This window comes from Gymnogyps californianus, chromosome 3 (assembly GCF_018139145.2).
Source record: "Gymnogyps californianus isolate 813 chromosome 3, ASM1813914v2, whole genome shotgun sequence".
In the NCBI taxonomy this organism is placed as follows: Eukaryota; Metazoa; Chordata; class Aves; order Accipitriformes; family Cathartidae; genus Gymnogyps; species Gymnogyps californianus.
In genome coordinates, this window is record NC_059473.1 from 55,777,574 (window position 1) to 55,802,193 (window position 24,620).

General features: G+C 41.0%; 1 protein-coding gene across 1 annotated transcript; it reads left to right on the forward strand.

Annotated features, from left to right (window-relative positions):
* The first annotated feature begins 3,337 nt into the window (after window positions 1-3,337).
* Window positions 3,338-23,599, forward strand: GINM1 (glycosylated integral membrane protein 1). The gene is made up of 8 exons (XM_050894010.1): window positions 3,338-3,690; window positions 12,942-13,001; window positions 13,179-13,275; window positions 16,106-16,257; window positions 18,234-18,390; window positions 19,153-19,283; window positions 20,659-20,822; window positions 22,701-23,599. The coding sequence occupies exons 1-8, from the start codon at window positions 3,595-3,597 to the stop codon at window positions 22,807-22,809; spliced, it is 966 nt and encodes a 321-aa protein (XP_050749967.1). The 5' UTR covers window positions 3,338-3,594; the 3' UTR covers window positions 22,810-23,599.
* Window positions 23,600-24,620: the final 1,021 nt, after the last annotated feature.

Here is a 24,620-nt window from a genome sequence, read left to right on the forward strand (position 1 = left end):
GAACTAACCTAAAGGCTTGTTGCCTTCAAAACGAGGGATCCTGCTCCCCTGTGCAGAGAGCTTCCACTTCAGGCTGCGCTGTCTTCACCTCTTTCCGGATTGTGCTCTGGTACTCATCACACAATGAGATGATCCGAGTCGCTAATCTGTTGGAAAACAATTTATTTTTTATTGCTGAATTTGTTTTCTGCTAGATTAGTGACCTGAATTGACTAGCCGTACAGTAAAAGGGAACCAGGGAAGGGAGGGAGCAGGAATGCACAACTGGGAGTACAGAGGTGCATGTAGGTTGGTAAGAGCAGGATTTCCTCTTTAAGTAGCAATGAAAGTAATATCAGATCACCACATTATATAACAGCACCTTTATAAATAGCCAAGCAGGGAATTTATCCACTTCTTATCACTATCCTGCTGTGGGATGGTCCTGGCACCAAGACCTGCACTGCAGGGAGCTGTATTCTGCCTCCACAGTGTGCTAGTTTTCGAAGCTGTTTGTGCTATCATCAAGTGTTTTGCAGCATTGTATTGTTTTTGTGAGCTTCTTCCCAGCCTGTACATCAATCCTGAATTGATTCAAGGCTGTTTTTAAGCCATCCAGTATGGCAGTTATCGATAGAAGAAAGCACTATAGCACACATTACATTTATTACTCTGAAACTTTAAGAGGGATGTAAACAGTACATCAGTTTTATGCAAGCCTGTGCTGACTGAAGTTTAACTATTTACTTGCTACGTTAAGAACTCTTTCTTTGCACATCAGTAAGAAAGCATACCACTAACTTAGGCCAGGCTTTTACCACTCTTTTTAGTCATAAACGAAATTAAATCATAATTTCCTTATGCTTTATACTGGCTTTTGCCTTCTAATAACCCATGCCTATAATGAAGGTTCAAAGAAAAAATAGCTTTTCATGATCGCTTTAAAAGTCAGAAACATCACTTCCAACTTAAATATAAAACCACTGAAATACAACACTTCTGGCACACTCAGCAGCTCAAACAGTATTCAGTCTCAGCACAAAATACTTAAAAATGTTACATATTTTAATAGCTACAAATGTCAGGACATGTTCACCAGTAAGTAGACTAGAGGAGCCTAGGAGGCATGCGCCTGAGCCAAAAGGGAAAGCCTTCTTATGCTCCCAACCTGTCCCAGCACTGAGTAGTTACTGAATCACCCAAGGACAGATCACTTGTGAAACTGATCACACGTTATTTAGTTATTGCGAGGAATTTTACCATCTACATTAAATAAAACTGTTAGGACATCTGTTGTGCTGTGAGACTAATGAAAGCTTTGAAATTTGGGGAAAACAGAAGTATGTTGAAAGCATTTTTAGTGCATAATTTTTGCAGTTTTAATTAAGGAGAATAAAAGGAAAGGAAGAAAGAGGATTGAAGAAAGGGGGGTGCAAAAGATTGGGAGAAAAAGGAAAGAATGATGGAAACAAAAACGGAAAGAAAGCATTACTTGACAGGTAGTTTACCAGGAAACTGGCAAAAGGAGACAGTCAAAAAGGAACAGGCATTCATCTCCTATTCCATTTCAGTGAGATGCTAAATTCCTTGAGGTCAGCTGAGGACCCAGCCTGAACTTTGCTGAATCTCTAAATTCTGCAGGTCAGCGATCCTTGCTTCCTTGTATTTTTATATACTCTGATACCATTAATTATTATGCCTCTGGTACATTTTGTAAAGCTTTTAATCATTAATCTAATACACAAAACACTGTAGTATTGCAGCTTGCTTTTGCTCATCTAGGATTCACCAGTCCTGTTGGGAGGTAACCCCCACTCTGATTTACACACAGAGTGCAACTCATAGTTAGGAATTTAGGTATTTTAAACTTCCTCCCACCAGCACATGCAAATGACTGCAAGTACCAACAAGAGCTGCATTCTCGTAGCTGCCGTCTTATCCCCGAAGACTCTTACGCACCCCTTACGAGATTCAGCAAAACATCTTGTTGGGGAGCTGACTTACCACGTAGGTTTCTGCCTTGTGAGACTGCACAGTGAACAGACCCTTCACCTATTTCTTTCAGCTTACCAAACACAACAGATTAAAAAAAATCTTAAGGACAGGTCTAAGAGAAACTAGGTAAACTAGGTGATGGTAAAGAGAGGTGGTGGAAATTAAGACGTCAGAGTTTTTATCCCTTCTTCCGTTACTGACTTGTGTGATTACAGAGAAGGCAGTTAATCAGCTTTATTTTTTTCTAATCTCTAAAATAGTACTAACTACTGATAATAAATGTGTTTAGGGATGAAATATTTGAGGTTTTTATGTAATGCGTATGAAATATACTTCACAATATATGACTCTCTTAGGCCTCATTTTCCAATGCCTTGTATCTTGTACCAGCTGTTTACCGGTGTCTCATGAATGCAAACTGCATATAAAATATGAAGTTTCTGTGGGTTTGATGATTTATGTTCACTATCAACCAAGTGGGAGTCATAGAGCAATATAAAATCAGGCTACAGATTGCTTCAACAGGACAGCTAATTTATTGCCCTGCCCTGGCTATATTAAAACCTCCCTAGACAAGTTGTTAAGATGTTTGCCACTCTTACTGTTAGAAAGTTTTTTGCTAACAGATAACGGCAATCTTTCTTGTTGCAAATAAAGCACTTTTTATCTTCATATCCACCGAGGATTTGGAGATCCAGGTTGTTTCCTTTCTCTTTGCCTGAGACTTCCATGGTTTTGACTGCCGCTATTAAGTTTCCCTCCATTTTCTCTTCTCTAGGCTGAAGACCTCTAGCTCTTTAGAACTTTATCTTGCGCTTTCTTCCTTTCCGATGACTCTTTCTGCTCTCCCCTGGCGTCCGCTGCCTGCTTTTGCTTTCAAGAAACCTTTCTTGACGTGTGGTGCTCAGAACTGAGCCTGGTATGACTCCGGCCAGATAACCCTTGCCGTTTACACGCAGAGCAGGTGGACAACTGCAGGTGTCTTATGGGCACGAAGGCAGTAGGCCAGTTTGACGGGCGTACGTTGGCTATTTCATGAACAGTACTAATTATTAACACAAGCTATATGGTTAATTCTCTTATTATGCAAGGTGCTTTCAAAGGCTGTGATCATCTATGAACGGTAACGGACATTTGTAGGAGCAGGCACGAGTCCACCCGTTATTCTGCAACGCCTCATTCGGGATCTGCCAGCGGCGGCGGGGCCGGGGCAGGGCCAGGGCAGTGCCGGGGCCGGGCCAGCCCCGCCACCGCCGCCGCTGCTGCCGGCAGCGGTCGCAGGAGGGCACAAATTCAGCTGTTTTTTCTCGCTGAACTTTTGCCCCTCTTCCAAAAAAAGGTCACTCCCGAGCCGACACCCGCCCTCAGCGGGGAGCTGGCAGGGTGGCGCAGCCCAGGGAAAAAGGGGGTGCGACGGCCTGGGCGCTGCGCCCTGCCCGCAGCCGGCGGGCGGGGAGAAAGGAGGCGGCCTGGCGCAGCCCGCCGGGGGCTCCCCGGCCCGGCCCGGCCTGGCCCCCTCCCGCCGCCTCCCCCGCTTCCTCCCGGCCTCGCCCCGCCCCTGCCGCCGCCGCCGCTGCCGCTTGTTGATGTTTCACTTTGTTTTAATTCCCGGGTCGCAAGATGGAGGCGGCGCTGGGACGGCGAGAGCTGCTGCTGTTGCTGCTGCCGCTGGCCGCCGCGCTGCTGGGCCCGGCCGCGCCGCTGCAGCTGGGCCAGGTACCGGCGGGGTGGGAGCCGGGGCCGGGGCCGGGGCCGGGGAGCGATGGGGCCAGTCCCAGCCCCTGCCCCTCTCTCTCCGAGGGGTGAGCCGGACCCTGCCGGGGCGCTGGGCGGCGGCGCGGGCGGCTCCTGGCCGCAGGGGCCGCGGGGCGGCCGGGATTGCCTCGGCCGCAGGCTGGCACGGCCGGCCGGGCGGCATCGCCGGCGGGAGCCGCGGGCGCGGCTGGAGAAAGCGGGCGAAGCCGCTGGCACCGAAGGGCGGTGTGGCAGGTATGAGGATTTTTTCCCCGGCTGTAGCGCTTGGCAGCCTAAGGTGTATTACCCCTACTTGCAGTGCTTGACCTGCTGCTCAAGTACGTTTCGCTCTAAAATGTACAAAAATGGTACGAAAGGACAAAATTATGCATCTGCCACAAACTTGGTTGCCATGCGTGTGATGTTTGCCCCCCTTCCTTTAATGCTTCATTTATATAGGATTTGATATGCTGAAATAAATATCTGACAGGTTGAGGGGGGAGATAGTTACTTCTATGCAATGTAGATGTATTTATATTGTATTTTTATGCTTCTCTACCTACATCTTGATGGTTCAGTGCTATAGAAGTATGCAGTGCATTAGCTCCACATTTGCTCCTAGTGATTTCTGTACTCTTGAATTGAACCAAGAAAAGGGTTTTGATGTGTTGGTATATTACGGGGCATCGTGCTGTCTGTTTTTCTGTTCCAGTACCTATGCTGTATTGTGGTAAGATGAGTTTTAAATTAAATTTGGTGGCTTTTTACAGAGTGGAAGGAATTTTTTGGGTACTACCCTAGGAGATCTTCTTAGTGGGAATAAAAAATGTGCCATGGCACCAGTGAGCTTTGACCTCTAGAATTACAGAAGAGAACTGGGTACTTCTGTCTGTGCTTGAATCATGACTAAATACATCCTCTAATTGTTATAATCGTGAACTCTGAAGTGTGAGATCACAAAGAGGGAAGAGCTGTATTGGGTTTGTAGTCACTTGTCTAGCCAATGTGAAGTTGCTGTCATGTAAGTAAATTTATTATGGCTTTTTTTCCTCCAGACGTGTTTGGTTTGTTTTTTTTTTTTTAAGTAAAACGTTTCCAAGAAGGCCTGACAGAGGCTCTGCACTGGCACATCCTGTGTTGCAAATCAGGACTCCTGGGCTCAGTTCCTGGTTTCTGCTTCTCTATATGAACATTTGAAGAGAGATCTGCTTAGCTCTCATTTCAAAACGGGGATCTAGATCTTCAGACACCTATAAAACTGCATGAGTGCTTGAAGTCAGGTGCACTAAAGAGAGCAGAGAGAGCTCAGTCCTCAGGTACTTTGCTTATCCCTCTGAGAAAGGGAGTGCTAGCTTGAATTTGCCAAAAGACACATGACGTGATAATGGAATATAGACCTATGCTCTTGCTTACCTTCTACCCAGAAACTATCACACTTTCACACCAAAAATTCCACTTAATAGCCTTAAAGTTGTTTGTCACAGCTGGCAATTGTAGAAGGTGTGGAGGCACATCTGTGCATGCTATCTGTGAATCTGAAAGCATGAGTGAGGACAGCACAGGGGTGCTGGAGCGGTCCTGTGGAAGCCAGCTTGGGGTCAGAAATAGAAGAGGTATGTTTTAGCATGCTAATAGGGCTTGACTTAGTAACTGGGGTGTAATGCCTTATGGGCATAGCTGTGCTGTTTGTGGGGTTGAGTTTGTCCCTTTGTGCCGTACTGCTTAGGTGGTCTGTCAGCTCAGTTTTTGCTAGTTGGAAGTGTCTGCACTTTCTTAGCTTTATACTGGTGTGGTGGCATAAGTATATGCAGAAAAGGTCTTTTAAGAGTCAAAAAGGGAACATATACATTTTTACTTTAGTATTTTTTCTTTTTAAATCTCAAACTTAAAAAAATAAAAACTTGTGTTTCCTCTTGCACTATTTCTTTTTGTACATACAGGATCATTTTTGATGTAGAAGGAACAATGCATCTTGAGAAAGTTTTGAGTAGAAGAATTGCTGGTTTTTGAGCATAAGCTGGTTTATGGTGGCCTGCTAGGAACAGAAGTGCCTAGGCAGTGGGAATAGGCAGAGCGGGAATGCCACATTGTCAGGTTGGCTTCAGAAGCCACGAGCTTAATGACAGTGGGCGATGGGGTCAGAATAATCGTGGTCTTTCCTCAGAATTGCTTGGGGCTGCAGACTGGTTGGGAGCAGGCAGCATCAACATGTTCAGCTTTTCTTTGACTGGATACCACGACTGTGCCCTCTACAGTTCTGTGAGCCCACTGGCAGCATACTACTGATAGCTTCACATTTTGTAATTCTTGTACATGGTATTAAAGTTTACCTCCAAGTTGTTGGCCATGATGTTACAGAAAACATAGTGGAAGGACTGAGGAAAAACCTTGAAACATTGGAATAACGTTTTGCAAGGCTGAAACGCTTTTGTTCAGCTCCGGAATGTGAATGCCTCTGTTGTTGTGTAATACTTGTCATTTCTTAAATAAGCTGTTTTGAAATCTGGACTTTTTTTTTTAAACATCAGCATGTGTGTTTTGATTTTTCTTTCTCCTCCTGAAATTTGGATAAGCAAAACTGGGTTACAGATTGTCTAATATCAATCAGAGTTGGTTTTGGGGGGGTTTTTTTTGTTTGTTTGTTTTGGGTTTTTTTGTTTTTTAAAGGCAGGGAATGATGCGATAAGACAACTGACCTTGCTATTAAAGTAACGTGTTTTTCTGGTGCAAGGTCAGAAATTAGGTTTTGTGTTTCAGAGTATTTTTTTAATGTGCTGATAGGAACTGGCTAAAAGCACAGTGGGCTGAATGCTAATGCTATGTTGTTTGCTTACTCTGTTTGCCTCTTGATAATTTAGGTTTAGCAGTATTCTTTCTAAATGGCATACTTGCCTACCAGACTTTTTTTTCTAGTTTAGTTGCCTGAAAAACATTGTTTTCAGATTATTTGTTGGCTGCAAGAAACCTCTGTGTGGATGAATTATTTCACAACAGAAGAAAGTAATCTTCACTATATCAACCATTTGCGTATGTATGCAGTGAGTGTGATGTATTTTAATCAAAGAAGAAACTTGTCAATAGTGACTTGCTGGAATGTTTCTTTCATCGCTTTGTGTCAGTTTCTCTATTAACAGCCTGGCATATGTTCTAAACTTTATGCCTAAAAGATCTGACGTCATCTTTCCATGTATATTTGATTAAATTAAAGCAGTATGATGCAACCATGTCCCTTTGATGTGAAACTAAGTATTCACCTTTAAAACTCCTGATAAAATATTCATAGTATGAGGTGATTTAATAGGGAGAAAGCAAAGGCAAATAATTCTAGCAACATATGTAGGGCAAAGGAAACAATAAGCAATATTATATTAAGAATCATCGTAAAGCAAGGAAGGAATATAAGCGTGCTTGTTCAGAAAAGTAAAGCAAAAGCATCATGTTAGATTTTTATATTAACAAAGATAGTTCAGCTTTAGTTATTTAAGCAAATACTGGATTTCATTATCTTACCCTAAATACTGTTATGCAGTTTAACAACGCCAAACCTTATTGGAGAAGATTTTGTACTAAAGTTTTGTAAGATGTGAGGGACTAGTTATCATCCTGCAAACCTGTCAAGTCAAACTTGTCATGTCAAACTTGTACTGTGATTATTTCTTAACTCAGTTATGCCTGATTGCAGTTAAGACTCATCCTACAACATAGCTCTGTTTTGAGTCTGCTGAAAGGATTATGAGAAGCACAGATCAGAGCCCTGGATTGCAAATATACAGTTACACTATTTGGAGCCAGTTGTCCATGTGAGTGCCAGGACTCAAATGGTATGAGTTTGGGTGGTAGTTTTGTTTGTTTGAACACTTTTTTCCCATAATCTCTTTCCAAATTTAGAAACAAGTTATTAGTTTTGTCTATTTCTTATCTATTTGGCAACCATCATTGGACTTTATATTTGCCTGTCGCAAGCAGGATATCCCAATAGTGCCTGCGTAATCGCTGCGAGGGGATTGTCTGTCTTTCAAGTCTCTGTGCAGCTGGCCATCTTGCGAGGCCCTATGCCATCTGTTCCTAGTGCTGCCCGCTCCGCTTCCCGCAGGCCTTCTAGTGCAGAAAGAGCCTTGTTCGGAGAGCCTCAATAGAGAACAGCTGTGCTTTAAGTGGGCTGGCTGCTAGCGGCTGAATCTAGACGGGTTTTATGTGACTAATGCAGTTGTGTACGACAACAGTTACCCTGTACTGGGAGAAACTGTATGGTGCACCCCATCAGGTACTCACTGCCCGTGGGAGAAGTTTTTCCATGATTCTGTAATCAAACCCGTTTGACGTTCCTGCGTGATTAGACCCAACAGCTTTTTCTTGTGCAGCATTTTTCATAAAAAGCTAAGATTAGGTGAAATGTTCTCTGTAGGTTTGTGTGGCATTGGTATGGGGAGTCTTTAAGGATTAATGAATATTCCCTTTTAACTTATGCCAGATGCTTTATATTCTTTGCTGCCATCTTTTTCCCATCTTGCTCTTTTGCTACTACTGTGATTATACTGACCCAGTTAACATTCCCGGGTTCTGTTGCAGCACATGGTGAAAGAGAAAGGATTAGAAAATGATCACTACCTGCTTATCTCTATTGATCCAAGTTCACAAAAATTCACTAGTTCACTGTAATGTATGTCGCCACACTGTTACTGCTGTTGCCTAGCTGTCCTAGAACAGAATGACATACATTTGTGGTAAAAGTGCTGTCCTCTTTACAGGTACTGTGGCCATTACCACTGTAAATATCACTGCTGGAGCACTAAAACAGTGATGAGAAATAGTAGGAAAACTCAGGAGAGACATCTACATCCTATAACAGCATTAAGAATGATAGGGTCATTTTTAGTGTAAATTGGAGAGTTTTGTGTGAAGGCATTCAGCACAGGAAGGGATAAGGTGCTGTGAAGGATGGAACGGGTGTTAGTGGTAAGCTGAAAGCACAACCTGATTCCTAGGGACCTGAATTGCTTCTTGGGGCTGTCCTTTGATTCTGACTCTGTCAAAGTGCAGCTTTCTCAAATATTCCAATGAATTCAGGACCTTTTAAATTACAGGACTGTCTGAAATTTATGTGAACTTTCATGATATTGTTAATACTGAAAAGTGTCCTGTAAGTTATACAAACAAGTTTTACACTCATAATTCAGGCTTCTCCAGAACTTGACAGTGCAATATTATGGATTACTGCAGAGGACCCATGTCCTGCTCTCAGTGACTTTGTTACTACAGGATTGGCTTACTATGCTTTTGATACACAAAATAAGTGATGCGGGCTTATTTACTTTTCTTAGTACTGAAGTACATAGCCACAAGACATATCTATAAAACACTTTTTTTTTCCCTCCCCCTAAGTAGTGAGTTTTGTTATGGTAACATAAAAAAGTATTTTCTCTGTTGAAATTAAAGGATGTTTCATAAGTCTGTGAGTCTTCAGCCCTAGGATTGGAAAGATGGGTATTTGAGTTATCACTGGAGCACTTTCTAGCACGTATGGCTTGTCAGGCCAGGCATTTCATCATGAAAGCATGGTACAAGAGCCTGCCAAGACTGTTTACCTCCCAGTTTAGCAAGCATAAACAACGTATGGCTCTTGAGCACTTATTCACGAGCAGATGTCAAGGGGCTACCAGCCAGGGTTGTGTTAACAGGGGGAGTGCTGTGCATCACCCATTCCCTGCTGTGGGTGAAAGTGGGTCAGCTGGGACGGTGCTTTGCTCTCCTGGAAGCTGCTTGCAGTAGTCCCTTCTTCTTTTCCCCAGCCCTCCTGCCCAGCTTTTCATTGTGTTTGGCATGCACTTTGTGGTTCTTGCCCTCATGTAGATTTTGGTATGGGGTGTGTAGGGTCAGGAAGGTTGGCCACAGTAGGACTCCTTGAGTTTCGGGTGCGGCACTGCAGGAAAGACCAGCGGGAAGCCACGGGAAGACAGCAGTGAGGAACTCGCCTCCAAGGAAGGATTAAGTGAGCTGAGAGCATTATCATAAAATCAGGAAGACTGAGTTGGAGGACTGTTATTTTCCATGGGAAGATATTATGAAGAGTAATGAACAACCTGTTCATAAATTGCAGCAAGGAAGCTTCAAGTTAGATATTAAGAAAACTTTTAATTAGTTAATTAATTAATTGAGTATTAGAGTAAATAGTTGAGGAGAGTGTGAAATTTTTGGACATCACTGGAGAGCTTTAAGAGTAAGTCTGTCAGGAATGACATCGATATAGTTGATTCTGACTCTGGAAAAGTTGGCCTTCCTCTGGTCCTTGAGATGTTTCTGTATCACTTCAGGAATGTTTGGAGCAAGAACAATTGAAAACTGATTATTTTTTAGCACCAAAACTCTGAGATCTATTTGAAATGTTACTTAGCAAGACTGGCATCAAGTCTTGTGAGACTGCTTAGTGAAGAGGCAAAACAAGAACATATGACAACTCAGGAGAATGGATGTACAGGATATGGGAAGTTATCAGTAGAATTTGTTAGATCTGGATGTGAACAGACTGGTCAGAATATGAGTTCTCTATTGCTTGTGAACACAAAATTGCAAGGGGCATGGTGTGGCCGCTGTAGTGGAGTGTTAATCATTGCTCTAAGTTATCGAGTAGCTTTATGAACCCGTGTTGTTCAGGAGATGCACCACCACCTCCTGAGATGATGGTGAGGACGAGCATCTCCTAAGGACATGCTGCAAGGACAGGCAGACCATTCAGCAGAGCCAATCCAATAGCCTGTGGCCATCAGAACAAGTAGCCCAGCTCCCTCCTCCCAGCTGCGTTCTTGCGTCTCTCGTGCTTGTCTGGCTCTTCCTTGCTTGTTCAACTGACAGAAAAATAGTCTGGCAAAAAAAGGGAAAGTTTTCCTGCCAATTTAATGAGCTAAATTGGCTCACTGACTTGGCATAAATGAGAGGGAAGGATGATGTGCAGGAGAGATCTGCACTCTCTCTTTTAGTGGCAGAGGCAGCAAGTGGTTAAGCTGTCTTATTTGTCTGCAGGCTATGATCTATTTTTTGTAACTTTGACAGCACAGAAGTGATCCACTGAAACATTTTAATTTCTCAAACATGTAATATGCTCTTCAAGTGCAAGTTTTAAGTATGTACCGGAATTCATGACAGTGCTTGTGGATACTACGCCAACAGAATTGACAGCTGTTTTGAAGAAAACTAGTCATCGTGTATATAGTTCACTTTAATGCTCAATTGTTGAGCATATCCATCTTGCCCCATGGCCTTCATTTTCAAATAAAGCGTTTGATTAAAAAAAAATGTAGGGGGGATTTTCATTTTTTTCAGCAGTTACAGGCTATCAGTCATTTCCTTTTTCTTGTAATCTCAGTGAGTCACTTTGTAGATGTTGAAAAAAGATTGCAAAATACTTTCTGTGTAAAAGAACTCAAATTTCATTTGAGGCTTAAAAATGAAGGACTATTAAGAATGCATGGAAAATCCATCTTTTGTGCCCTTTGAATTCGCCGAAAGCAGAAAAACCTAGGAAGTAATGACACAAGGTTTTGGTAATCTGTTAAACAGTTTGAGGGTGTAAAAGACGTACAGCTCTGAAAGCTAGGGCTAAAAGAGCTAAAAGTTCGGTGGATTTTTTTTATTTTTTTAATATACAGAATTCTTAAAACATGAGAAGAAAATAAGTGGTTTGAGGAAATTACAGGATGACAGAATAGATTACATCCTATGATTATATTATTAATCTGGTTTATATTTTCAGTTATAGACTTCCAGTTCTCTAAGTAAATTGGTAATTTTCATTTACTTTTAATAGCTAGGATTTAAGTTTTGAAGAAAAGTCAGTATAAACACCTGTTTCCTAGAAGGGGCATTGAGAAAGAGATTCCTCTTTGGTCTCAGTGGCGAGAGAGTTTTCCTACTGATTTGACAAACGCGTCTGAAGCATCAATGACAAGTCATTTCCAACCAAAAGGTTATCTGTGTTAGATTTTAAACCATGCTTCTCATGATGCCAGATTTCTGCTGTATCAGATTTGGATGTTGTTTTTCAGTTCTTGGCAGTCCTGGCTACCTGCGTATACTGATTAACACCTGTTGTTTTAAGGATTTTTTTACATTATAGTAGCACTTCAGAAGCTCTCTGTTCATGAATTGGGACTATATTGTCCTAGGTACTGTATATTTCAAGTATTTCCTGGCTGAAAATTTAGTGTTTAATAAAAATCCCAAATGAAAAGCCTTTTTATGTATTTAAAGTTTTGTTTATTTATTTTAAATTCTGAGCAAGTTCAGCTTTTTATTGAGACATGACTCACTTTTTAGCTGTTGTGAAACCGTGAGTCAAACACAGAGCTAAAGAAGATGCTGAAGGTATGGAGAAGTTTTCCAGAGGAAAATGAAATGTGATTAGCATCATTTAAGGCTCCCAAAAGGCAAATAGCGAGCTTAACATTATTTTTGAAGAGGTGACTCAGGAAAGCAGTATGACAATCATTACTTTTGGCTATGTCCAAGAGAGATTTGGCTTTTGTATGTAGGTTTTTTCAGGGGCAGGCCTGGGAGATTTAAGGTCCCATTTGCAAAACAGCCCCTGAAATTACAAGGGGGAAATGAGAGGACAGAATGAGTGAGTCGATAAATTACAGCAATTAGGGTTTGAAAGAAAGAAGCAAATCCCCATTAGCTGTGAGTTTGGAGGTGTCCTGTGTGGCATAATTTGGGAATGATAACCAAAGAAAAGAAACAGGATTACTGCTGACACTGACAAAACTGAGTGTTCTTTAGTATAGGTTAACGTATTAAATTACACTTCACCTTGAAGACTAAGTGGAGTGCTTAAAAAACATTTACAGAGAATCTGATTTTTATCTTGTATTGTCTATTATTTTTCAGCTAATGTGAGAGACTTCCATTATATCCGTGTGAAAGAAGTTCTCCTGAGAATTTAGCTTTATTATTATTATTTTATCTTTATTTAAAAACCCCCTATACATAAGGGGATGCAGCTGTCATTCTTTCTCATCAATCCTCTTTATTAAAAAGAGGCAAAAAAACCCAAACCAACCCTTACATGAAACAAGTAAGCGTATTCCTTTCTTCTGTCTGCTGGACAGAAAGCCTGGGAACATGCTCTGGGGATTGTACGTTGTCATTCTGTCAGGACAGTGCGTGAAAGTTGCCTGTGGCCTGCAGTGGCTTATGTGTTTCCTCAGAAACTTACATCTCTTCTCACTGTTGTTTTCCAGGAAACAATCAGAGTCAATGTTATGATGTTGAAAACCAATGGCGAATTTCACAAAGGACAGGTTTGTCTGGTTTTTCTATTTATTCAGTGAATTAATATGCAGCGAAACAAAGTCTGCATGTGGATGCAAATACATTGTTTTGTCTGACGTCAGTCCGTATGCAGTGTGTTCCTCTGAGAACAGAATTGTAGCATAGGGCCAGGAACCAAACACTCATTCTGTCTGTCTTTCTTTCAGGTTGTTTTTAATATCACCTATGTGAATGGACAGGTATACCTAAATGATTTTCCTATGAAAAGCGGGGTTGCCCACATAACATGTCAAACAGTAATATGTGAGTATTTTCTCTCTCTTCCCCACCCCCCCGGGGTATTTGGCTTCCCTGTTATCTAGTAACCAAAGCTTACAATGACTACATGTTCTCGTACCCTGCAAACCTGAGCATTGTAGAAGCAAATAATTTCCCAAGGTAGGATAATTTTGCTGCTAAAATGGGTGGAAAAAATCTCACTGCCTTGTTCTCAAGTCACATTCACATGCTTGTATGTAAATGGTCTAATCTGAAATCCAGACTCTGCCTATCTTTTCAAAAGAATGTTTTGCCCTACAGCTAGACAATGTAAACAGAAGGATGCAACTCCACCCTGCTAATGGCTGTGTCCCTAGGTTGGTTGGCGTATATCCAAAAGGAGATTCAATAACAAAAGTATGAATTATTGTTAGGAAGATCTTTTAATTACCTCATTTCTGTGTCTATTGGACAAACAAGTTTCTGCTGGATAGGATATTATAGCACAAATACTGCAGTTTTGCTAGTGTCCTGCAGTGGTTAATGACTTCGAATTATCTTGAAACTGCTATTTTTTCCACTGATTCAACGCTACACCTTTTGTGAAAGACCAGAAAGTACTGTGATTTTTTAAGATACACAGAGCATACTGTATAATTAATTATACAAGGGCCATTATGCTAATTTGATTTAAGCTTCTGTTGCATTCAGAATGATCTCTTGATGGATCAGGTGCAGTCAGCCTCTAGCTTGGTTTCTGAGGTCATCCTCTCCTTACAATCAGACATTTACTTAGTACTAATGCTTTTTCTAAATTGCTTCTCTGCGCCATGACCTTGTTTCTTGAACCCTTCCTTCCCAAGCATGATCAATTATTAATTTGACACTATTTCTTTTCTGGAGAGGGAGAGCAGTAATTAATTTCTCTTTTTCTGGGATGGTTATGTTCCTATTGCTTCTATTTTTTCTATCCTAGGGTAGAAAAACATGGCAAAATGACATTTGCCTGCAAGATAATTGACTCCAGAAAAATAGATATGATTTTATTGACTAATTCTGAGAGATACTGAGCACTCTACTGTAGTTCCTATTAATTTACCAAATCATAGTTGTATAGCTTGCAGTGACTACAATTATGAATGTGAATCTGAAACAGTGAGAAAAATACTGATTCGACCTGGGAGCTAGGAACCTGGAACTCCCTGTCTCCATGTTTGGGTCTGAGTCCTCGGCACAGTACCTCTCTCTGTAAAGTAATGTTTATACTATTTACTTACTAAATCCTCGACAATAGATTCAGATAATGTTTGTAAAATGCTAAAGGAATATCGAGATACTTGTTACGTGTTAACAGAGGGGAAGAATACTCCTGAATGTGTGTAAAAACCAAACTTGAGCCAAATATTCATGTTCTTTAATATTAGAGGCCAAGTCTCCTGAATGGTATTGTCTTGACACTGTTGTCAGATCATGCCTCGCACCTATATCCCCACTTGAATTTCCCACAAATGTCAATTTTGGAAGCGTATCTTTCACTCCTGTTGAATGTAGTGGGGACTGAGCAGCCTGACACATGAAAGGTTGGGACGACAGGGAGCTTCAGCTACTTGGCATCTTAGAGGCTTTGGTCCTTTAATGTATGCTTGCTGCTGTAAGTCAGAAAACATTGAACAACCGAGTTAGTGGTCTGGCTCACACCTATAGGGAACCTTTCTTTCTCTCTAACCTCTTTCTCTCCTTCTGCTGCTTGTTTTCGCAATGGAAGATATTGCTAAATGATGCCAAAAAAGTATTTTTCTATATTTAAAATAAGCAAAACAGCTTTATGAGGAAAGGGATCATAGCATAAAGGTAATGAACACGCTGAGTTGTTACTGTGGAACTGAAAGATGCTAGTCCAGCGTTCCCCCATGCTGCCTCTTAAGCTCAGCACTGCAAGCGACACACAGCACCAGTGGCTTAGAAACAGGGGCCAGTTCAGTCTCAGTTCATGTACCTTGCACGCTGGAGAGTTCTGTCACCTCCACTCTTGCACTTCTGCAGCACTTCAGTTCTAGCGTGCCTTCACCTGTAGTAGAGGCATGGTAGTTGGGAGAAGGATACTAAGTCTGCAGAAACAGCAAGGGTAGAAAGGCAGTTCTCTGTGTAGTTGTGGAATATTAGGTTGTTGAAATAGCTGAAACCTTTTGGGTAGGAAGAGAGTTTGAGGTGTCACTGTTCACATATGAAAACGGGGGGTAGGGGGCAGAAAAAACAGGTATGAGGGAACTGACACTCATCTTGAGTAGCATATGCAGTGTGCGTGGAAAAGAGTGTGTTTGTTTCTGTATTGAGAGGAAGGGGAATGTTGTGCAAATCAAGATGTTTACACAGGTGGCTGGCTGGGCTGCGGCATTACTCTTATGAACTCCTTTGGACAACTAAAATAAGAATGCAGCAATAGCAAAGCCAAAGAGTGCTGCTTAGAGTGCTTAAATGCAAACCTCAAAGGCAGGGATGCGACGTTGTTTTCAAGCTCCCTCAGCCTGGGGATCATACAGCGCTGCTGTTGTCTGCTGTGTTATATCATGAGACCTGCTCCAAGTTTGATTTGGTGATATACTGGTGAAAAATCTGTTGCCCAGATTACTACTGCTTATAACAGTGTTTACTGGAAGTGTTAAGGACATCGGCATAGTACAAACTTCTGTACAACTGTTTGGGCATCTCTGGTATGATGCTAGTGGTCCTCTGTAGTTGTAATCACTTTTCCATTCAGATGCTACGTGTGCAAAGGCATCTATGTCAGAGTTGCAACTGTTTGCATCATGGTTGTATACTGCTTTCTGGTTGGGGTGGTTTGTCTTTTGAAAACTGTGACATTGTATGTTAACAGTGGAGAACGGAAACTTGGATAACTTACCAGATCAGCAGCGCCTGGGAACCGTCAGTGTTCGCATCATGGTTCATGAGTGGCCTTTGGCATCCAGTTCTGATTTGCAGCTGATTGTCATTCAGGAAGAAGTGACAGAAATTGATGGAAAACAGGTAAAAAAAAAAAACAAACCCAACACTCTGCTTGTTTTTAATTTAGGAGAGGCAAGTAGTTACCAAGGATTAAAAGGTTTACATGTGTCTGGCTGGTGGTTAGAGCACAACGTATGTAATCTAATGCTAGCTAGCACAGTACTGAGGGAGATAATACCAACCAAAGTTGCCTGTATAGTAGCAGGGGTGTTTCATGAGGAGACTTCAAGTTTTAATGCTTCTATTCTTATTTTAGTAATTAAGTGTTGGATAACTCTCCCTTAAGCTTGTTAGAATATCATTAATTCTGTCACATGCTCTTTCAACACCTGCATTTATGCAAGCAAAGACAGACTCAAGCAATACTTCATTTACAAAATAATGTACAAAATAAATAAAAGGGGCATGGGCTCGTTCTGAGTCCTGAGGTTTTCCCCATTGTTTATTTCAAGCTAACAAAGTGTTTCAAGCATGTAGCATGGGGAACAGCTTGCAGCAGCAAACTCTTGTGGCAGGTGGGCTTGTTGTGAAAGCCCACAACACCTGAGAGCTTAGCCTCCGAATATTTTGCATGTAAGATAATTAATTGATTTGAATAAAAATCTTGATAATGAACATGGATTTTGAGATGAACAGAAAAAACCCACCAAATTCTAACTGTATTTGCACAAATACCAGTGAATGTGAGGGGTTACAATTCTAGCTGAGATTGAAATGTGCAGAACTGAGTTCTCAAAATCACCTATAAGGTATAGTTATTTTTCCAATCAGAGAGGTTCTGGAGGGAAGATATAGCTGCTGAAGCCAGCAAAAGCGTCAAATTTTTGTTTCAGTACATGTCTGCATCTTACATGTGGCCAGGCTCTTTGAAGCTGGCTTATGTTCTGCTGCTTTTTTTTTTTTTTAAAGGAGAATGATGATAATACCATTGATCCTTAATTAATTGCATGCTTACCATGTAGTATTTTTTTACAGGGATCTGCATCATGTCAAAATTTTACTCTGTTAATGAAAAATCCTACTGAGAGGTTTGAAGCTTTTCTAATGAGGTGTTTATCCTACTGTTGGGAGGCTAATATATTCTGGTTTGATTCAGTTGTTACACAATAGTGTTGTTGTATTTCAGATTTCAAACTAGACATCAAAATGCATTTCAGATTTTCACAAGGACCTGGTAAGAACAACCAGAAAGCTAATGCTGTTTCCTTAATTGTTCCTCTAAGTCAAAAGCTTTCAATCTTTCTCATTAGTTATCAGCTGACAGTAAAGATCATCTGTTTCATTGCATTGTTCCGCGCATGTTCACAGCAGAAGGAGACTGTTGGTTGGCCTATGGCTCTGAAAGCATGAGTGAAACTGTATCACACACTGCATTCCTCTTTTGTTAGTTATATTTCTATGTAGCAGTTATAATTATGATCACAAACACTTCGGATTTCTGTCAGTTCTTGGCCTCACAATGCAGTTATTGATGTTAGTAGGAGTTATGCTGAATGTGTTGTATATAAGCAATGTTTGCGGTGATTATTAAGTGAAATGGGTCCAGTGCATCACTGGAAGAGGAGGAAGAAAACTATTCTTCCAGTTGTTGAAAAAAAGCAACATTACTGCAAAGCAGAAGTGTCAGTCTTGCCTCAGCAACACTTTCAATGTTTGCAAATGCTCTTTCACTATGTACTTGAGTTTGCCATGCCCTAAAATGCCTCCCTGAAAGAGGATCATAATGAGCTATGTAAGACTTGGTTAAAAGCGCATGGAGTGACTACCACATGCTTTTGCAGGGAGAGAGGGACCCAGTCTGTTCAGCATATTTTCTAATGTGGTATAGTCTATAGAAGTGTGGTAAGTAAAAACAAAGAATACTAATTCGTGTTATAACATCCCTATGTCTAAATCTTAATGGCTTGGAGTTTTCTGTGATGTATTGGTTTTCTCTGCCAGCCTACTTCACTCTTACTTTAAACTCAGTAATGTCAACATGTTTGCATCTCTTGTAGGTTCAGCAGGAAGAAGTAACAGAAATAGATATTTTAGTAAAGGACCTGAGAGTACTTAGACATTCAAACTACACTGTCCCTTTGAAAGAGAGCATGCTGTATTCCATCCCAAGAGACAATGACATGTTATTTACACTTCCCAACCTCTCAGGAAAAGGTATCTCTCTTAGCTGTTACGTAATACTTTTATCCATAGCTGATGTATTGCTTTACAAGGGTGAAAGAACATCGTTATTCCTGTGTTTTACATAGTGAAACAGTTTCTTCATTAACAGGGAAGTGTTTTATGTGGTTTGTTTTTTGTTTCTTTTTAAACACCTAAATTCAACTCTTCTACATTCTAGGTATTTTGTTTGTTTGTTTATTTTCAAATCTGTTCTCCTTTGAAGCACTTCGTACTTACCAGTCTGTAACCCAGACATCTCACAGGAATAAATTTCTCTCAGGGCTATGATGGAAATTTCTCTAAAGCTCCCCCTTTTTCCTGAGAATGAAAAAGAAAATTGGAGAGGAAATACCTGTCTGGGTCACTGCCAAACCAGAGAATAGTTTTATGTTATTAAACTTGAATAACTTAAAAGCAAGAGAAGTTATTTGATGCCTTAATCTTATTTCAGTTTTGTTTAATCAAGAACTCTCAAGGATTTCATAGGAGATGAATATTTTGATCTAGTTCATCACCTTTTAATCTGGTGACAGCTGAAATTTACAGCTAAGGGCACAGCTAAAGGCTGCACTGTAACACTGCTTCTTATCAAGTTCACTACTGAAGTAAAAAAAAAGCCAGCCTTCTGTGTTCTTGCTGTAGAAGTGTGAGAACTGTACCATAAGTATAGAAATGCAGCATGTCTTTGTTTTCCTGAATAGTGAGTCAAATAAAAAGCAAGCCCCCCCACTAAATCTAGCTTTTCTTCTTCAGATATTCAAGATCCACTGCAAACTACCAGTCAGTACCTCATCCAGCAAGTAGAAACTACAGTAGATGAAGAGACATTACCTGGCAAGTTACCAGAAACCCCTCTTAGGATAGAGCCTCCATCTTCTTACAAGGTAGTTTTGTTGTTTGTTTGTTTGTTTTCATTATTAGTATATACCTTTAAAGACTGGTCTAAAAAGGAGAAGCAGTTTTTATCCCTATTTCCCCCAAAATGAAATGCATACAGCTTGGTGACATTTCTAGGAGGAAAAGTTGTAGTAACATGCTGCAGATAAGAGCTGCATGTTATTCAGTATTACAGTTTGAGGGAATAAACTTCCTTCACCATTTTTAGTATTGTCTACAGAAACACATAGAAATATTATGTTTTCCTCCTTTGTGGATGTTTACAGAACAAAACAAACCCAGCACTATTAGGATTCAGATAGTGGGTTTTCCTCATGTAAAGACCAAACACAACATCCATTTAAAGATGGTAAGAAAGTGTGTAACATTCCTAGGCCTTTGTCTTTGGTCCTTTATTTTTAATTTGAAAAAAAGCAACATAATATGTAATAACTCATTTCTGGAAGAGACAATTGCCATTCCTACTTAACGTAGTATTGACTTCTCAGAGTACTGTTTTGCTGCTTTATATTTGTTAAAGATGAGGATTTTCTATCGTGTGAGGTATCTTGACAGTAACTGACTTCCACAGAAGTCTAAGAAATCCCCACAGCGAACCACTAAGAAGAACAGACTTTTACAGACATACTCTAGGAAACTTAAAAAAATCCTGCAGTGTTCTGACCTCACAGATACTTCCTGATAGTGAGTTGTGATATTTACATTATACCAAGCTAAGCATTTATAACAATTTCAAATATAGTTTAGCTTTAAATTACATCACTTTTTTCTGACTCTGCTTGAACGCTTACCCCTCTGGGAGATGGGCCATTGGTCTCACCCTCTGTAAGAAACACAGGAACAGCTTGAGAAGTTTCAGTTCCAGATTAGGTAAGGATGGATTGACAGCCTCTTCTGTGGCTTAAAGAAACACTTTATAACCTGATGCTGAGACAGGAGGGCCAAAATAGTAGGCTGAGAGTTACAGATAGGCTAGAGAAGGTGCTACCCCTCTCCTGGGCTGTTGGTAACCCTTTCCCTGCTGTACACTGCCATGGTATCATAGCTTCTCTATGCCTATAGAGAATAGCTATAGCTCACCCGTCACCTGCTCTGTTCAAGTGTCCTTTATTTTCAAAAGTGGCCTTTCCTTTCAGGGAACTCTGCCAGGATGAGCAGAGAACTAAACCTTCACCTGTTCCAAACTTTGTAGAAGAAAGAGGTCTGAGTCACCACTCAATTCCATCCTGCTTTTATGTGTGTTTAAGCATACATAAATTTAAGTAAAACTATCACCATGTAATGTGATTCACCAGTAGCTACAAACACTGCACTTGCTGTGTTTTGCAACCTGTCTTTTTATTTTTACCTGTTTGGTTGTAGGTGATGTGCCAGTGGGTGGAAGACTTAAGAAAAGGGTTGTGCAGATTCTGGTTTCGATCTTTACCTATCTTCTTTAGTTTGATGGAAGTCATTGTAGTTGGAGTTGTTGGAGCAGCTCTTATTCTCAAAGTCTTAAAGGTGATTTTCCCTTCCTGTGAAAACAAGTAAGTAATTTTTGCTATTTTTTTTCTCTGATGAAGGCAAAACTTTAACTAAAAAAAAAAAATCTTTCAAGAAGCAGCCCCATTCTGTAGGAAGATGGTAGTAACAATTCAGTGAAAAGGCTGCCGGTAACTTTCCATGCCAAGTGACCTTTTGACACATAGGCATTTCAGAGGAACATGGGAAACTCTTTCATTGGAAATGTCTTAGCTTGGCTGTCATACTGCCAAATTTTTATCAAGTCTTCTAAGGACTACATTGTGAGACACCATTAACATAACTCCGAGAGAGGAGGGTAGAAGCTAGAGCTAAACAATTCCAACAACTCTAAATCTTTTCATACTCCTACTGTGTTGGAGTTATTACAGTAGTTATGAAAGGCCTCAAATCTGGCTTTGCAAATTTGGACGGGAATTCTCCCAAGGAGGAGCTACCTATATAGGCAGCTTACAAGCCATAGCGATTGGTGCTAGTGTTGCTGGCAAAAGGTCATAAATAAAGTTGATGATTGACTGCAGATGGCTTTATTCACTCGGTTGGTGTGTTACCAGCAACACTAATATTTTTTCAGAGACACAAGCTCTCAAAACAAGGGGTGGAAAGATGAATTAGTAACTGCAGCTAAGAAATCAGTGTAGATTTAGTGCTGGAATGGGCAAGCATGTACATTTTAAAGCAACTCAAGTCAGTTCTGGAAGACCTAATCCTTGGAGCCATACGTTCTTTCAGGAGAAGTGACTGACAGTGTAGCATGCTTCCATCACCCATAACAAGCACAGCTGATGTCTTCAAATGCAACTGACCAGCTGTCCTTTGAATGGCCCTAAGTGCAGTTAATTTATGTATCCACCCAGGGATATGAGTGGCCTTAGTCCTGACAGAGCTAGAAAAACAGGGAGTTGGAAGATCAGGAAGGTTGGAAGCTGCAGTGACAAAAGAGACCATGCTTCCCCCTGACATTTCACAAAGTGTGCTGTCAGATTGGAGTACTTCTTGCAACTAACCTGTTAGAGCAGAAAAAGTGAAGAAACACTTTGTACTCCCCACAGCAGTAAGTAGCTTAACACTGCCACGTGTGAAACTTTGAACTAAGTAGAACTAGGGAAAAAAAATTCTAATCCCCATAAACTGTTCAGCAAAGTGTCTGATGGCCTGTCCGTGGCAGAGGTCACTACAGAGCAGAGGAATCAGCTTGCAGTAATTTCTCTTCCAATTGGAGAGCACGGGGCATGCGCATGGCTTGTCAGAGCATTTCAAGGAATTGTAACACTGGAAGGATGGTCCTCCCTCCCCTTTTTAAAGACAAACCAGCCAACCAACCAACACTCCCCCCCCCCACCCCCCCAAAACTACACACAGTCATTTTCTTGCTACCTGGATAAAGTGGTCCTGTAAAAAGTGGTAAAGGTTTAATTTGTGATTGCAAAGATTGTGAAGAATAAGTAGAAGGTCTCATTTGGTGAATGACACAGTTGCAGATGTGAGTCAGGACCTCGTCCCAAGTCTTTAATGCCATTCTGCAGTATACTGATAAAACTAGAGGCTTTAGCTAGTCTTAGAGAATTAGGTGCAAGAGCCTGACAAAGTAGGCCCTGACGGCAGTTTTAGGCTACTATGAAATTGAGCATATAGAGCCTACACTGCTGATATTTCAGATGTAGAAACTGGGTGAAGGGACCCCTCTGAAACCACAGGTAGTACATTTTGGAACCAGTTTTCCATCAAGTTTTCATTCTAGCTTCATAAAAGAGGTATTATGAGGGTAATACTTGATGCATTGATTTAAACTAAGTTTGGGGAGTTCAAGAATAAATCTAGTTTTTAGAACACAGAATTGTTTTGTATATTGTTTTCTAATGCCAGGTAATCTTACCTTTCAGAGGCATCCTTCTCCTGGATCAAGTCAGCTTTGTACCTGTGATTACCATCAGCTTGCCTTCAGATCTTCCAGACAGGAAAAATAATTTTGATGAGAAAGCATGTACTTAATACTGTGTTTACTTTGGAGTTACTGGTTTTTAAAAGCAAATTTTTAGTTGACCTGAAATTTGGCACTTGATCTTAATAACTTGTTTGTTTCCTACTAAGAAAACTAAGTCAGTTGATTAATTGGTAAAGGGACACTCAGGCCGAGGCCCAAAGCTGACTTCCCTGTGCCTCTCCGTAAACATGCAGCCTTTTCAGAAGCTTCAAAATAAAACAGCTTTCCACCCTGAGGGCTACCGTTGGTTTTAACTTCTGTGAAGTCACTTTTCCACACCTCGGACAGGATGCTGGCTGCCTTCACGCCCATAGATAAACCAGGTCAGCTGTCCTGAATAGCGAGATGATGAAATTCAGGGTGTCCTGAAGTCTCCAGATAGCATCCTTCAGAAAATGACAAAGGAGTATCGCAAACATCAGCTGTGCCTGCAAGCCTAAACAAAGCTGCCCAACCTGGTTTCAGGTCTCTTAGGGTTGAGTGTGCCTTGCAAGGAAAATATCACTACCAAACATTTGTGTTACTCAAGTAATTTGACATTTTACGTATGCAAAACAAAAAAGGCAGATTTATATTTCAAGCACTTTACACTTTTATGGCCCCTTCCACTCATAAAAATTGTTAGCACTTGTAAACAATGTGCTTTTTGTATCTATCTGTGACAGCAGTACTATGTGAAGTCTCCAGAGAGAAAAGAAAATTCTACAGAAGTATTGGCTTACTGTTGCTAAGTAGGCCTAGTCTGCCCATGCTGATTTGTACTCTTAACATTTTTCAAATAAACATTTAAATTGTTTATTAGACTGTGTTCATGTGTGCATCTATATTTAGTTACATAAAACAGCAGTTTGTCAGATGTGTTAGATGCAGGGTACTATTTAGTTTTTAGCTTTTCATTGTTCTTATTTACAAAAAATGTTTGTCAGAAGAAGGACTAGGAAAAAAGAACCTTAACTACCTGGCATTAGACTGAGCACAGTTTTCATTTGAGCAATCAGAATTATCCATTCAGCTTAAGTTGTTATAGTGAGGGAGAAAAGCTAGGATTTCCCCCCCACACCCCCACCCCTCTCCCCTTGAGGAAAAATTGTCATAAGTTTAATGACATCTCAAAGTTATTCAGATACTTGTCCTTACAGCTGGTCTGTGACAGGCACAGCTGGAGTTGTCTCACTAAACTGACAGCACTGCAGTGGTAGAAGAAACATTTCTAACACTGACTTGCCTTGTAAAAAACCAATACAAAAAACACTAGCCAGCAGCGTGGTGTGGTATATGTCAGCCCGAGATAACAGGGACACTGCTCAAACTTCCCTTTTTTTTTTTTTATTTTAAATTTTATTTTTTGTTCTAGCACCTTGTGGGTTTGTACTTTGCATTTACTTCCTCAAGCTCAGTGTCATTAGAGCATAAGATCCCAAACATTTGCCAGATATCCAGCTAAGGATGACGGAAGTGGGGGGATGTGTCACAACTGGCTGGGTGCTCTGGGCAGGCGTGGAGCCATGAAACACTCGAGCAGGGCAGCTACTCTGCTGATCTGGAAAGAGTGGCAGTGACTGACATCCCTGGAGCCCCAGGCAGTGCATGCCAGGGCCATAGCACAAGAGAGCTACCGTTATGATAACATAACCATGTAAGACAGAGGGGATGCTGGAGCTACAGAGGCATCTGAATTCAGAATGCAATTCAGTCAAAGCAAACACATGACAGAGGGGCTGTTGTCATCCATGGCGAAACAGGAACTGCTAAGAGTCTAGCACAGGAATGGTGGCTGCACAGACAAGAGCAAGTCTTCAAACAGTTGTAGACAAACTCC